The following is a 16,098-nucleotide window of genomic DNA, read 5'->3' as shown; positions in this document are numbered from 1 at the left end:
CCCACAAAACGATGGGAATAAAACTCCCCTTTGGCCTCAAAAATATGTTTCAGTCACAACAACAATATATATATTGGTATTTTGTATGTCTTTGTTTGCACATAATTGTCATTTTGTTTAGATTGTTAAATCAAAGTTATTTCCTTTCTTAAGTCAATTTCAAGGTCAAATTAACTGTAATGTATACTTGTGTTCTTAACATTTAAGAATGCTGTTGTTTTTATAAAGGTCCATGAAAGTAATATTTTGAAGAGATTATTAAGCTTTTATATCATATGACCAATAAGATACTAAATTTAGGATAGTGCCATAAGTTATGAAATAACTAAAGTTGCTTTATACATACCAGCCCTCGTCTGTACATACCTTCGTGATATACATCACAGCCCTCGTCTGTACATACCTTCGTGATATACAAACCAGCCCTCGTCTGTACATACCTTCGTGATATACATACCAGCCCTCGTCTGTACATACCTTCGTGATATACATACCAGCCATCGTCTGTACATACCTTCGTGATATACATACCAGCCCTCGTCTGTACATACCTTCGTGATATACATACCAGCCATCGTCTGTACATACCTTCGTGATATACATACCAGCCATCGTCTGTACATACCTTCGTGATATACATACCAGCCATCGTCTGTACATACCTTCGTGATATACATACCAGCCCTCGTATGTACATACCTTCGTGATATACATACCAGCCATCGTCTGTACATACCTTCGTGATATACATACCAGCCATCGTCTGTACATACCTTCGTGATATACATACCAGCGATCGTCTGTACACACCTTCGTGATATACATACCAGCCCTCGTATGTACATACCTTCGTGATATACATACCAGCCCTCGTCTGTACATACCTTCGTGATATACATACCAGCCCTCGTCTGTACATACCTTCGTGATATACATACCAGCCCTCGTCTGTACATACCTTCGTGATATACATACCAGCCCTCGTCTGTACATACCTTCGTGATATACATACCAGCCCTCGTCTGTACATACCTTCGTGATATACCGTAAGTGTTGATTTCATGAAATTTCTTTAAACAGGATGCAAATAACTGCATAGTTTGACCGGTGTCACTAAAATTAGGAATTGTTGTCCTATTTCCCTAAAATGTAATTATAATTATGTAAAGTTAATGTAGATTGGTTTAAAAAGGTATTACAAGATGGGTCGCATTTTAAAGCCACAAGTTATCATATCCGGAATATTTTATGGTTCCCTTTTTTACTTAGCATTTATAGAACCATATTACAGGATCCATTTTTTGTTTCCTGTTTTATTTTCATTATTTGAAACAATGTCAGTGTTATTTGAGTTTATTCTTAATCAGATGCAATTGTTCCTGAATATGTATCTATTTGAAACGTTGTTGTTATTTGAGTTTCATAAGTATGTGCTAATAAAATATTGTCTTATGTTAAGTTGTTACTTGTCTCAATCTATATAATAAAGTCCACCGACCAGCCGACGCGGTCCCGGTTATTCTTAATAAGTGTAACGGTCCGCTGTAAGCGGCGGATGTGCGTTCATATAACATTCCGTTAAAGACGGAGGTACGTTCATAGTTCGTATGTTTACTTGGTTGGTAATATACAAATTAGCAAAGCCCAGGCTCTGTGTGGATTGAGAATTTACTGTATATAAAGACCAGCGGGCCCCTTCAGGATCGAGCATGCTTTTCTTTGAACGGATCTGTTGGCCTTTTTGACGTCGCACGTTACATAAGCAATCCCGGAATAAACAATAAGCTAAGGTCCCGGCCGGGATCGATCTATAAAAACATAGACAGTCTTGGCTACACATTCTCATTCATCAGAGGTTCGATCGTGATAAATCTGTGGTACGCATAGCATCATCACTCTGGTGAACGAGAATGTGGCTACAGCGGTGCCGGCTTTTCGCAATAAGCGATTCCGGCAGCTTCTAGCTAAAGTCCCGGCCTCAGGGGTCCCGACTTTTCTCAATAAGCGATCCAGGCAGATCATGATCGAAAGTCCCGGCCACAGCGGTCCTGGCGTTTTCCTTTCAGCGATTCCGGCAGTTATCAATCAGAACCCCCGGCTTATTCATAGATGGTTTCGGGATATTAAGTTAAATGAAGACAATGGTCACATTTTCAGACCGAACATAAAATACAATAATTATATCATTTTTAAGAATACAAGAAAATACATTATTAGGATGTTCAAATCAAATCAAATCAAATTTTATTTTCAGTCGGTATGACATAACATAGAAAACATTAGCTATGAATAGCTATTGACCGACTACTATGTTACCAGACAGAATTTGAACTTTGATAGTCCATGCAAAATGACTCAATATTAGGGGTCCAGAGTTAACCATATGTTTTAGCATCTTTAATGAAGTATAACAACAGAGATGTTTCTGAAATGAGTTTATTATAGCGACTGAATACATATGGCTATAGGTGGAGTACATATCTCTGAGCATGCAGATCATATTACATTTACAGCCATACCAGAACACCATATTTCTGATATTATATAGGTAAATTGTAGGTTTTATCTTAAGGTATTGACCAATTTGAATACTTTGTACCATCTCAAACAAAGCAAATTTAAAGACGAATCCAATATCGAAATTTGGGTCCTGGGTTCCGGCATATATATCTCCCTGCTCTTCGACGACTCAGAGCACCTAGCTAGCCAATGAGATTACTGGAGAGCAACTTCCGTTTCATAACACACTATTTCCGGTAAACAAGGTCAGAAAGAATAAATACGCACAAATTGTCTTAGCTAATACAATAATACGTAAAATATCATAAATCAAAACAATGCCACGACGTGGAAGAGCAGCACCAAGGTAAATTTGTTACACAGATTTTTGGCTTATTTTTTGAGTGCTCCAATGTGCGGATGATATTTATAACACATTTACTGTCTGCTTATGCAACATTTTAACCTAGTCCACCTAAATGGCCGTCAATGAGTCTTTTGACGATTTTAAGACTATGGCAGACTCGTGACAGGGATACACATGAAATGTGAAAATAATAAAAAGTATCCCTGATCGCTCATTATTGTAGCTACATTGATCGCTCATTATTGTAGCTACATTTTAACCATACCATACGTCAAAAATAAGACTGTTCAAAATCAGCCTATCATGTTAATGCTATTTATATAAAATAAGATCTTTTGAGACTCTGACACAGAGAAAGGCTCTTACTATCATCATGTAGAATGGAAGTCTTAAGTTGTGACTTGGAGCCTCCCTTGTGTTAGTTCTAGCCACAGTAATGCACCAGTCAATTGTAACCACGGCCCCTCCAGGTCCGGGGATAGCCGGGGAAATGGGCAGAGATTTTACCATCAGTTCGTTTCTGCAGGATGGGGATTTTGCCCAGGGTTGGCTGGACCGAAAGTCAAAGTCCCCGCTATTCCCCGGACCTAGGGTGGCCGTGGTTACAATTGACTGCTGCATAATGTGCGTTTAGGGAACTTTTTTAATATTTGGATATTCATTTTGTTCCCTAAACCCCACAAGTCGACTGATTCATACCAATGTAAAATATATTCTGCAACTGTAACTCCATAACAGTGTTCTGCCAAGGACGCGCCCTTGCGCCATTGGCGCGGAAAAAATCGGGATGGCGCAACGAAATACCTGTAGACAGGCCGATCGGCGCGCCCGTTTTTCGAAAAGCCGTTTTGACTTAATCGAATTTTTAAAAAGCCGTTTTGACTTAATCGATTTCTTTTACAGCACAGCATTCATTCAATAAAACAACGATTTTCATTGGTCCTTATACGTGTAACTATCCAACCGCAAGGGGTAGTATATTTTTTTTACCAATTTCAATGGTATTATCATGGCTGAGAAAAAGAAAACAACTCAAATTAGATGGGGGAGATATAAACAAATTCAATTTCAATGAGGCCCTGGTGCATTAGAGGAATGCAAAACAGAGGAAAATGTTCCTGGCTGGGGAGGGTTATAATTTAGGGATGTGATTTGTCCGCGGATCTAATGGCCCAAAGGACCCCCCCCCCCTCCCCCCCCCCCAAAAAAAGTAAATAAATAAAAAGATTTTTTTTTTTTTAGCTGATTCAAAAAGTTACTAGTGTGCTTTTGGGCCAGTCTTTCTTCTACGGCAGTGTGCTTGTGACCCCAAAAGTGCCCTCCAGCTGCCAGGTCAATCACATCCCTGATAAAGCATAACAACACATTGACATGTAAAACTGTTCTTAACATATATCATTGTGTCTCATTTGTGCCATGTTTATAGTTTTTTTCTAAATGTTAAATCAATCTGTCCAATATTTGAGAATACTGATGTCATGTGGATGTTACACCATGTATATAATAGTTAAATATAACACTTTCATTTAAAAGTTTTCATTTTTCCCCTGGAGAAGGTCATGGCCCTTCACTTTTGAAAATGGCCCCTAATTTTTATGACTGCTGGGCCATTCGGCCCCATCTTTTTCAATCCTTGGCAGAACACTGCCATAATATTTAACACTGCATTGTCAAATAAAAACACAAAAGTTATCCCCAACGCACAATATTACCGGTGGTTACCTATTACCATTGTATTCTGAAAAATCTGAATATCTAGTTCATGAAGAGCACTTCCGGTATCCTTTGTTTACAATACTTCTTGGTAAATGTCAATATGAAACTTTCAATAAATTTGTAGTTACAAAGGGTAAAAAACACATTTATTGTCCCGACACAACCTAGTTTCGACTGCCCCCTGAAAAGAGGTTAAACACTTATATTTTGCGTCACTTCCGGTAAAAATAAACTCCAATTGTTAGCCATAACAGTAAAACTGTCAGAAAACTTCATATGAAAAAGAATGGCAATGCTAGTGTTAAAAAAATCAGTTTTACTGATTAGTCACCAATTAGTCATTTTAAATTAATGCCAAATTAAACCCTTCATTTAGAATGATTTCGTAGGTAAAATACTTCTTTAAACTGTGTTGTTTTTTGTTTGCCAGATTTAACATATCTACCAGACAATGATTTTTTTTGGTGCAATTTACTGCCTTCTAAAGGCGAAAAAATGTCCATTTTTCCCATTTTTTTATTTTTTCACAATTTGATCAATGTAGATTACGTTAATGAATAAGAAAAGCTATAAAATTCTTGAAATATAAACAAAATCTTGACAATTCTTACTCTTTCACAGCATAATTTATGCAAAAAAAGTTAGAACATGTATATTTACCATTATATTAGTATTTTGGCCTGATTTTGTATCTTAAAGTTAACTTTTTTCCCCAATTTGCAAGGCAAAGGCGGTAAAAAATAATTAAAAAAAAAATCACTGCCAGAGCCTAAAACCTATGCCCTATGGTTTTCTAAGTAAAGTGCACAACATTAAAAGTTCATCAAAATACAGTACATTCCTTATTCTAAAATTAATGAAATTTATCTACAGGTAACTGTATTGAATTATGATTGGGCTCTCAGTTGTTGCAGCCTAGGCAGGTCATATGAGGCTCATTTAGAGTTGGGCCAGTGATATAAGGGTTCATGATGGGTGAATTTATCATTTTGTACCCATGTGAAAGCCATAAGAAGGGATGATGCATTCCTTTGACCCTTTAGTGGTGATAAGTAACTATAAAGTGACTTTATGGCAAATATGTAAACATTTAATTACTTTTTAAAAAAATAAAAAATACTTTAAACAGTTAAAACAAGTTATACAAATTAAAATGAAAAATATTGTGAAAAAACTTTTTTTGTGAAGTATAGTTAAAGGTCATGGTCGAAAACAGGTTGTTTTTAGGTCAAATACAACATGTGACAGCAGTCATTTTGGATGCAAAATGTAAACAACAGACGATTGAAACAGATTTTATTTATTTTATTTTTTTCAAATATGAATGATTGCTTTAAATGGTACATACAAACATTTATCTTTTATTATCACTTATTTATTCAGGGATGTGATTTGTCTGCGGATTCGCGGATCTAATGGTCCCAGGGACCCCCCCCCACACCCACACACACCACCACCACCAAAATAAAATAAAATAATAATATTACTATAGCGTTTTTGGTTGTTAGTGTTGATGTTCCAGTTTGCTTCAAATTTGAAGTCAGAAGAACCCTCAAGGCCAACCTTAAAAAATTTCTTGTTTGGAGTAACCCTACCCAGATTTTTTAAGGTGGGTAGGTAGGTAGGTTTTTTTTTTTTTTCTCCAACGACAACTGGATCTTGTGTACAGTACATTCCCTACATAACACTAGTTATTCAAGGCATTGTAATAAACTTTTGAACAACAAACATCTTAACTTCTGATCCTTTATTTTTTTAATTTCAAAGAATTTCAATCTACTTAAGACTGACACAGAGATGAACTCAACAAAACAAACTTATGACACTCAAGATAAGCAAACGAAAATGTGAAACAAATTGGTTTACATACAATCATACAATGGCTTTGTGTACTTGTAGTTCACTTGATTTTACATTGTAAAATGTTTCATTATGTTTTACCAAATAAAATCAATTCTATCGGAATTTTGTGTTAGCTATTTCACAATCATGAAGGTATATTTCATCATTCTCCATTAAAATATCAAATACATCGTACCATGTGTAGTCGACATTGAATTTTCTTACAAAGTTGTTTTTAAGTTTTTTATTTAAGTAATTTATTGTCACACAAAACGTAATTTCGTTCGGTTCACGTTCGACAAACTTGCAGTCAGCCATGTTTTCGAAACGCTCATTGCGATCAGCGATAAAAACCGAAGCTCTACGAGTGTGTCTACAAATCGAACAGAACCGAAACAGAAGAAAAGAGCAGAAACAGAAAATAGTAGCGGAAAGGCGTTGAAAAAAAATTTGAGTCGGCAACGATTTTTATGGGTCGGTCGCGTTACTCCAAACAAGAATTTTTTTATTTTAGGCCCAAAAGAGCATCTGAAAAGCCAGTTTTTCTTCTACGGCAGTGTGCTTTTGACACCTAAAGTACCCCAAGAACTCATGGCCGAAATAGTTTCAGCCCTCCAGCTTCCAGGTCAATCACATCCCTGGTTTTGATTGAAATGTAAACAATCCATAGGCGGTCGAAAACAGGTTGTTCCGAGATATATCAAAATTCATTGGAAACATAATTTTTGAACATTATATATGTTGCAATCAATGAATAAATTTTGAATAATTCACAAACAGATTTTGACAGTTGGCATTCATCTTTTTGTTTACGTCATCACTGAGGATGTGCTTTTTGGCAACACTGCTAATAGGTAATAGGTAACTGAAAAATCCAAGATGGCAGCCACAGTCTGTAAACAAAAGGCAACTAGAAATCAATAATGGTGTTCCCTGGTATACAAAACTTACAGTTGCTGATGGCAAAATTATTATATCTTAAATATGAGTGAAATTTAAAGAAGCTTGCATATAACCTGGCCAAAATTCCATTGGATACTTTCTTAATACACCGGCAATCGGTACATTCAGGATACAGTCATATATACAGTCATATTTGCCCATGAATTTCAGAAAGTGAATTTTGTTTTCTTGACAATGTTTTAATTTATAATTTTATCAGTTATTATTCTTACTAATGAGGGTTCCCTCTGACAAAAGTGGCACCATTTTTTTTCCAATTTGGCGATTTTATGGCGACCGTTTTTTCAGAATTCTGAAAGTAGAAAGTGTGATTGTGCTAAGCAGTTTTTAGCTCAACTATTCGAAGAATAAGGAGAGCTATCCTAGTCACCCGAGCGTCGGCGTCGTCATAACCACTTATGTTAAGTTTTTGTAAGAGTTTTGTACCACCTCAAATATTTTCAAAGTCCATTGACATCTGGCTTTGAAACTTTGCACGCTTGTTCACCATCATGCCTTCAACCTCAACACAGGAGGAGGTAACTGTATCAAGCATTTTGACAAAATTATGCCCCTTTGTTTACTTAGAATTTACGTTAAAGTTTGCGTACCACCTCAAATATTTTTAAAGTCCATTGACATTTGGCTTTGTAACTTCCCACGCTTGTTCACCATCATGCCCCTAACCTGTACACAGGAGGAGGTAACTGTTTCAAGCATTTTGACAAAATTATGCTCCTTTTTCGACTTAGAATTTACGTTAAAGTTTGCGTACCACCTCAAATATTTTCAAAGTCCATTGACATATGGCTGTGAAATTTTGCATGCTTGTTCACCATCATGCCCCCAACCGGTACACTGGAGGAGGTCACCGTAGCGAGCATTTTGACAGAATTATGCCCCTTTTTCGACTTAAAATTAAAATTAAAGTTTGCGTACCACCTCAAATTTTTTCCAATCATTTTATGTAAATATCTCAGCACATCATGTATTGAATTAAAATCTAATCTAACAGTGATCCATGCATGTTTCGCCAAAACATTTCAATCCATACACCAAATAGTGGCGGAATAGTCGAGCGCGCTGTCTCTGTGACAGCTCTTGTTTCTGCTTCTTGGGACATCAAAAAGACAGGGGAAATTTGGTGGGCAAAAATTAACCAAACTGAATCATGGCAGGAAACAGATTTTACTTGAGAATTTGGAGAGTAGAAAGTACACAAGATTTGAACAAGATTCAAACAATAATAAGATTAGCAGTACAGAGAACAGGGATGATAAAATTCCGGATTAATCCGGAATTCCGGATTTAAGGCCTCACGGATCGATTTTGAGATTAATGTAAATCCGTTGAGTTTTTTTTCTGGGGGGGGGGTACAGGGAGCGATTCGAGCTCAGTTCGAACAATATGGGTACGAAAGGTGAGTTTTCCGGAAGTGTAAAGCCGGAAATATGCAAACCTAATTACGTCTTGGCAATCGAGCTATATGATTGGTTAAGATAGCATCCGGTGATTACGGAAATTACCGATGGGACTAGAAGACAGTATCCGGATGGTCGTATCCGGATATGACAGACGACGAAGACGAATAAACGGGTTTTGGAAAATTAGAGAAAAGAACGACCACCACCAACTTCTAAAAACATTGATTCCTTGATTTTAAGGGTATATTTGCCGTTTATTTTTAAGAGAAATTCCTGAAATGTTTCTTTTTATGTTAATAGAAAGTGATCAAACTGAGAATGAATTTTGCGCATGTAGCATTATTTCGGACATTTCGATTCGGATTGTGTCATAATAATCAATTTTTATTTTACAAATTTTATTTGGCCGATTGAAGTTTACGCTGTAAACCGTTTCTTTATTATTCTCATAATGTTTGAAGCATTGTTGACCATAATGGGAGGTTCAAATGAAAATTGGTTTTGTTCAAATTTAAAAAAAAAATGAATAAATATTTTGTAGAAGTAATATATATTACGTAGAGGCAGTCATTTTATTTTCTATTTGAGACAGTTCAACAAAACTTCTTGAGGACCCAGTTTGAGTGAGATTTAAATTTGTATTTCCAGGTATGTTAACCTGTATGGTTACAAAAGTCCGGAATGAACAGACACCTCAGCCAGTGCATCCAATTGTTCCTGTCAATGACTGACAATTCAATCCAGAGGCCATGATACTTGGATTTATGGCTGAACATGCTCCCTGGCACCACAGTAGTGTGTCTTACTTAAGACACTTGCCAAAGATACAAAAGCTCTCAGCGAATTAAAATTCAAAGGTGTACAGCATCATACAAGATGACTTACACGGAGTGGCTAGCCATTTCAATGATGAACATGTGGAGGAGTTAATGGATCTCGGTTTTGTTTAAACTAAGACAAGTCAACAAACACAAACAATGAGAAAACTGTTGCAGCTATTTTTCTGGCATTGTGAAAGAATTAGTGTTGAGACATTTGGCCTCCTTAAAAATCACAAAGGCTGATTCTGAATCAATTTTCATAGAATTTGAAAGCCTGTTTGAGAGACTTGAACTGCCGTGGGACAATCTAGTTTGTGTGTTACTGGACTCATGTAACACCATGAGGGGAAAAAATCTGGCTTGGGGACCAGAATACGTCAAAGTCCACCATGTCCACAACGGCTACGCTGCCAAAGCATTTAAGTCCCGTTTGGATATAACTTGTAATAATATATATAATAATTAATAACATTATATTCTCATCAAATGTGCAGAAAATTGAATAAATACTCTTATGATACATACAAATTGAATAAATAACACTTTTACAATAAACATTTGCAAGCATGATAATTGATATGTTATTCATTATTATAAATCAAACATCCCACAGTGCAGACTGTTCATACACAGGCATTTGATCATAGCCAGTTGAGTTTTATGGGAAGTGGACAACTAAACCAAAATGTCAGGTACATGTCCAATGCCTGTGACTTCAGGTATAAAAAAAAGTAAATTTAACTTTGTTTAAAGACAAAGGTGTTAAACTTCACTGCTAAGATTCCTGATAATTGTTCTGATTGTGGATGTCTCGTGTTGAACATAATTTTATCTACCAAACCGAAAGGTGTACTCCTATTCTAAGGCAAAAGGGTATTAGAATCCCTGAAATACAGAAAGCTTCGGGGGGGGGGGCTTTGCCCCATTGTTCCCCCATCAGGGCTTTGCCCTGGACCCATCGGGGGCCTCCAGTGGCCCCCAGAACCCCACGCAGACATTTTCAGGATTGGCAACTTGGCTCTGTTATCATCCCTGAGAGAATTTTCCAAATGATTTACAGTTCACCTTTAATTGGTATTGGCCGTACTCTCAGGGCTCTCACTAGGCTGAAAATTTTCAGTCAATTTAGGGAGAAGTGGGAAGACTTTAGGGAGAAGTGATACTTTTCGTAACACCTGATACAAAAACTATGCCATACCACACACCTCAGTTGATATTCACATTCAAATCATTTTTGGCTCAGCAAAAGTGTATTTGTCAATGTCACATAGTTTATCTCCAAATAGCATCTAAAATGAAACAAAAACCAAGACCGGTAAGGATTTGAAACAATCAAAATGACTAATAAATTAACTGTCAATATAGTAGGGGGACGAATCTTATTTTGGTACGTTCGGGATAGGGTACGAATGTCACATTCAGCTATGCTGTTATTTACTTGTCTCTGGCTAAATAATTTTAAATATGCTGACATTTAAGAACCAAATGACATTTAAATCACTGTCCTTGATGAAATTTTACCAATACATAATGGGAGGTTGAGAAATTAACTCGGAAAATTGTTCTGACAAAATGGCGATCTCGCCGATTTTTTTGACATCGTAAACAGGAGAAAAATACTGTAAGAATTAAAACTCTACATAAAGCAAAAAAAATCATTTTTTTATCATGAACATTTCACTAAAACCAATCAAATATTTGGTGATACGTCATGTTATTGATTTTCTTAGCACCACCTTGCCGATGGCCCGAGATGAACTTCTGAGGTAAAATGCTGTGAGATCAACATCGGCTGTTAATCCACCTAAATGGCCGTCAACGAGTCTTTTGACAATTTTTTTAATATGGCAGACTCGTGACGTCCACCATCCCAGCAAAAAGTAGCAAGCGGTCCTTGCGCAGAGAATCCTCGCGGCCACAATTTTGAAATTATCTCCGTTATAAATTCAAATTTCTACGAAAATATTATGGCCAACTATTAAACACGTATTAAGTTATGTCAGTATGCCCAAAAAACATGTTAAGTTATCATAAAACACTTACAAGTGTCGATTGTTTATCGAGTATCCCGATATCAGTAAATCTGGGACAAATCTGACTGGTTGTGTACATGTATAACGGTATTCGTGACCCATAATATATTAATGTGAAAATAACAACTCTAATGACAAATTAAATCCAGTTCAGATCACTGTCGGATAAAAATTGAACAACTTTGTCATCATTATTCAACATAAATGCATATTATTACAGTATATCATTTCAAAATAATAAAAAAAGTATCCCTGATCGCTCATTATTGTAGCTACATCGGCTGTCGACGCTTAAATGTAAAAGTGGCATATTAGAGAAGTCTTGTAACAGTGTTGAGATAACATGTCTTGTGTCCTGGGTCTTTCGCATAGACTGCTGTAGTGCACAAACATCTTTCCTTCCCTAATATAAACTCAGTGTGAAACAACTATAATACAAGATAGTGTGACATTCTGTATACAACAAAACAGGACAATAAGTGAAGTGTTCTTCCAATTTCAAACGCACTGCTCATGTAAAATTACTGCCATGGTGATTTGATTTCATGCTGTACCCAGGGGTGTAGAAATTAATTTAAGGCTTATTCAACCAAAATTTCTAGTCTTCTGGATCATGTTTATTTTGTAACAGGGAACCTTAAAAAAAACGTACTTGAATATGATAGTGAATCTGAGTACTAACCCCCACACTAGTGAGGGCTTTATGAACTGCCAAATTCAGGTTCAGGATAATATAACATTCCAGGCCACATGCCTTGCCATTTGCTAGCAATTCCCTCCAAATAATATATGTAATTTCTTCTCTACCAATGATACTTTCAGCCACTAAATCACTCTGAACCTCTGAAAATTAAACAACTTAATTTTCTGTGGGTCTAGATATTTCATCTGCAGCTAACTTATTTCATTTGAACAACCAAAAGAAATATCTGGACACTTTGTGATGTTTAAAGCGTACAAAATTTCACCCAACGTACAGGTAAAATTCATCAAAATAATGGAATTTTTCAGCAGTGACATCACCGCAAGCTTGTTCCATTTTGTTTACACCTGGGTAACACACATATATAACAAAAGGACTGTAGCGTAAATGGTAATAGGACTAACAGAAGGCCAGACACGCTCATGTTGCAAACTTGCTACGCTTTTTTTGTGTCTGGATTTTATTTTTTCACCCTCCATTGCTTCGCAAATCATTAACTTAAAAAAAAACATCTCCAGAGGGGGAAGCGACTAATGAAGTAATGTATCGAGCTAATGTCATATTGTATTCAGGACGCTGGAAAACCCAAACCTAGTACTTGAAAACATCCCAGAGGGGGATGCGACTAATGAAGTCACGTATTGAGCTAAAGCTGTATTGTAGTCGGAATGCGGGGAAACCAAAATAAACAATACCAAGATCAGGGTTTTAAACAGATGTAAACATAAACACATGACAAAAAATTAACATATTTCATTTTTGTTGATGCGGGAAAATTAGCCGGGTGAAGATGCTAAAGTAACCGGGTTATTTTACTGGCTCCCTGCCCATTTCTACACCCCTAACAGTACCTGTATAAAAAATGATGATATGCTTACAAAACCTGCATACATCAGAATAAAAGGTATTTTGCATCAATTATGTGATAAAATAATGTATACTGTATACAACTTTTATCAAATCAAGGCTTCTTTATATCTTTGAAATGGAAAACAGTTGTGTATTGGGGTTTTCCAAAAAAATCTTGAAAATCTGTAGAAAAGAAGATAAATTTGGTGTGGCCTAAAGAATGAATACGTTATTATATGACATTGGGTTAATAACATATGCTTTTTATACAACTTATTTTATTGCAACATTATGCTTATTAAATAAGGCAGCCCCGGGGATGCCCAGAAAAGACTGTCTCCACAATTAAGCTTAACATTTAATGTTCTGTTTACTCTCTAAAGAAGTGTTGTTTCATTGTGATATTTGTCCATGTCATGGTGTTTCTTTAATAATATTTTTGATATCAAGCATACAACAAATTCTGACAGTACTTATGTTATAAAAATTATGCTAACTCTTTGGAGATTTGATTCGTTCAGTATTTATTTCTGATAAAAATACATAAATCATGAGCATTGAAACTATAAATAACGAAGGAAAATAATATTTAGTAAGTGAATTCAAGTATAATAAAGAACAATCATTACAATAGTATAAATTCTACAAAATTGAAATGTAACCAGAACAGTTGTTTTTTCTTCTCCATTTTATTGGATTTTTGCAATGATAAGGAAAAGTTTAAATCTGGCAAAGGCTGATACTTCCTTCTGCAACAACAGAGTAGATTAAGATAAGTCATGTGAGAGATTTTTGGAAGAAATTGGCTTTTGTCACCATGTCAGTTACAGTTTGTATAAAACTTGTCCAAAACTTCCTATGAATTTTGTTTATTGCAGCCGTGCCCCTGCACCAGTTCATCGGCCGAGTGTGCCAGCCCAAACCCATGCGGCCCCACCAGCCCCTATGGGCCAGCAGCCCAGGCAGCCAGGCCTCATGGCTCAGATGGCCACCACAGCAGCTGGTGTCGCTGTTGGATCTGCTGTGGTGTGTGCCATATGTTTTGTTGATAAAATATACACATATTAGTTTTTGTTGTTGCTGTGTACTGTTACATATCAATGAAAGTTAAATTATGTTGATGACTATCAAGTTTAAGAATTCTTGCTAATGGTGTTTCAATTAGCCTACTGTCAATCATTTTGCTAATAAACAAAAATTATAATATATAAATGTATACAGTGAGTATACTCATTACTGTTTTTTTATGTCCAAAACAATGCCTTTGCATGTTGATGTATAAAATTATATTACAGGGCCATACTATAGGCCATGCAATGACTGGGGGGATGGGTGGTGGTGGCCAGCAAGCAGCACCGGTAGAGCAGTACCAGCAACCACAACAACAACAACAGACCTCCCAGTGCCAATACGAGCTGGATCAGTTCCTCAACTGCTCCAAACAGCAGTCAGACCTCTCCCTCTGCTATGGATTTAATGAAGCTCTCAAAGAATGCAAGATGAGATTTGGTAAGCTGTCTGTGTGCTTCTCTCTCATGGTTGTAACTTGTTTAATGCCAATTTGGTGATCATTGTAAATAATCAATCATTAAAACTTGTAATGAATTAGGGTTTTATCTTCAGCATCTTAATGACTGCATTACTAACAATAATTAAATAAATTCCATGCCCACTGTTGGGCACCATATTTAACCGGGTGAGAAAAATGAGCAACCAGACTAGGAACCTCCCATAACTGTTCTACTGACTGAGCTTTTGAGCCACTTACACACCTTCTTTACACCTGTATAGGTAAAGTTCCATGACATATAAATTGAAATTCAAGCAAAACATAAAAGAGCACTATGTGAAGGTGTCAGGCACAAGTCATTGAAGTTCATGTCAATGTAATACAAAATTGATTTTTTAGCAATAGTTATTTTGTCAGTCACAAGTCTTTCTTCACAAAATTGAAGAGGACTAAAAGAAGGTGTGATTGCAATAAATTTGTGCTCTCATCTCTAAGGTGATTAACACACTTTGAAACTGCACAATACTATTTAAGAGTACATAGTCTCAGCCATTTGGTTTTAAACATATCACAAAATTGTACATTTCCATTGGAAATTGTTACACAATATGTCAAGAGTCAAGGTCACATTTTGTGGCCAATATTGAACAAAATTAGCCTGAAATTAATTTAATTATAGTAAGTGATGCAGTCATAAAGATGCTTTCAATTAGATGTTTTACAATAAACAGAAAGTCAATATTCACAGATATAGGGAGCACCTCATGATTTTAAAGATGAAAGAGTATTTTAATCAATCCTTTTATTCAGCATTTATGTTATATACTACAAACATGTTATTAAAATGACATTTATCCTTCTGACAAGGTGTAGTTCCGGTTATTTGAAAGGTTTCTTTAGGATCTTGTTATTTGAATTCTTTCGATTGATTTTGAAACAGTATTTTAAACCAAATATGTGAGCCTCTGTTGATAGGCTAGAAATTGTTTCTTGTGTTACAGTTAAGTTGACATTACTTTAAACTTTGTTAAAAATGTATAAATTATGAACATACAAGTAATGGTGGAAACTTCACTTCTGTATTTCAGGCCAGGCATGAATACACACCTTCTCAAGTTTTATCCTGTGATTGCAGCTTCAACATGAACCTGTATGGAAATAATTTGCAGAAAATGAAACAGACACTGCTTGTGTTTTTTAAGAGTTAAAATAATAATAATCATAGGTTTGCCTATAAATTTACAGATACAAGTTAAAAAAAGTAATATTCCTATGTTATTGCTTGTGTTATCAATGGTGCAGTGTTAATTGTATAAAATGTTTGCGAATAAAAGTTGTAAAAAGTAACCAGGCTCTCCATCAGTCAGTAGACCTAAAATGAATGTCTGTACA

At 35.9% G+C, this 16,098-nt stretch overlaps 1 protein-coding gene across 1 annotated transcript; it reads left to right on the top strand.

The window, feature by feature from the left end:
* The first annotated feature begins 2,722 nt into the window (after window positions 1-2,722).
* On the top strand, window positions 2,723-16,053 carry LOC128232767 (coiled-coil-helix-coiled-coil-helix domain-containing protein 2-like). Its single transcript, XM_052946498.1, has 4 exons — window positions 2,723-2,866; window positions 14,075-14,222; window positions 14,492-14,705; window positions 15,795-16,053. The coding sequence occupies exons 1-4, from the start codon at window positions 2,838-2,840 to the stop codon at window positions 15,803-15,805; spliced, it is 402 nt and encodes a 133-aa protein (XP_052802458.1). The 5' UTR covers window positions 2,723-2,837; the 3' UTR covers window positions 15,806-16,053.
* Window positions 16,054-16,098: the final 45 nt, after the last annotated feature.

This window comes from Mya arenaria, chromosome 4 (genome assembly GCF_026914265.1).
Source record: "Mya arenaria isolate MELC-2E11 chromosome 4, ASM2691426v1".
NCBI lineage: Eukaryota > Metazoa > Mollusca > Bivalvia > Myida > Myidae > Mya > Mya arenaria.
This window is presented reverse-complemented; position numbering and strand designations above follow the sequence as displayed.

Bases quoted from the DNA above. Each gene is read 5' to 3' on its own strand.
- LOC128232767 (XM_052946498.1), top strand. From the start codon at position 2,838: ATGCCACGACGTGGAAGAGCAGCACCAAG. The intron at 2,867-14,074 runs GTAAATTTGTTA...TGTTTATTGCAG, and splicing joins CGTGGAAGAGCAGCACCAAG to CCGTGCCCCTGCACCAGTTC. The intron at 14,223-14,491 runs GTGTGTGCCATA...ATTATATTACAG, and splicing joins TCGCTGTTGGATCTGCTGTG to GGCCATACTATAGGCCATGC.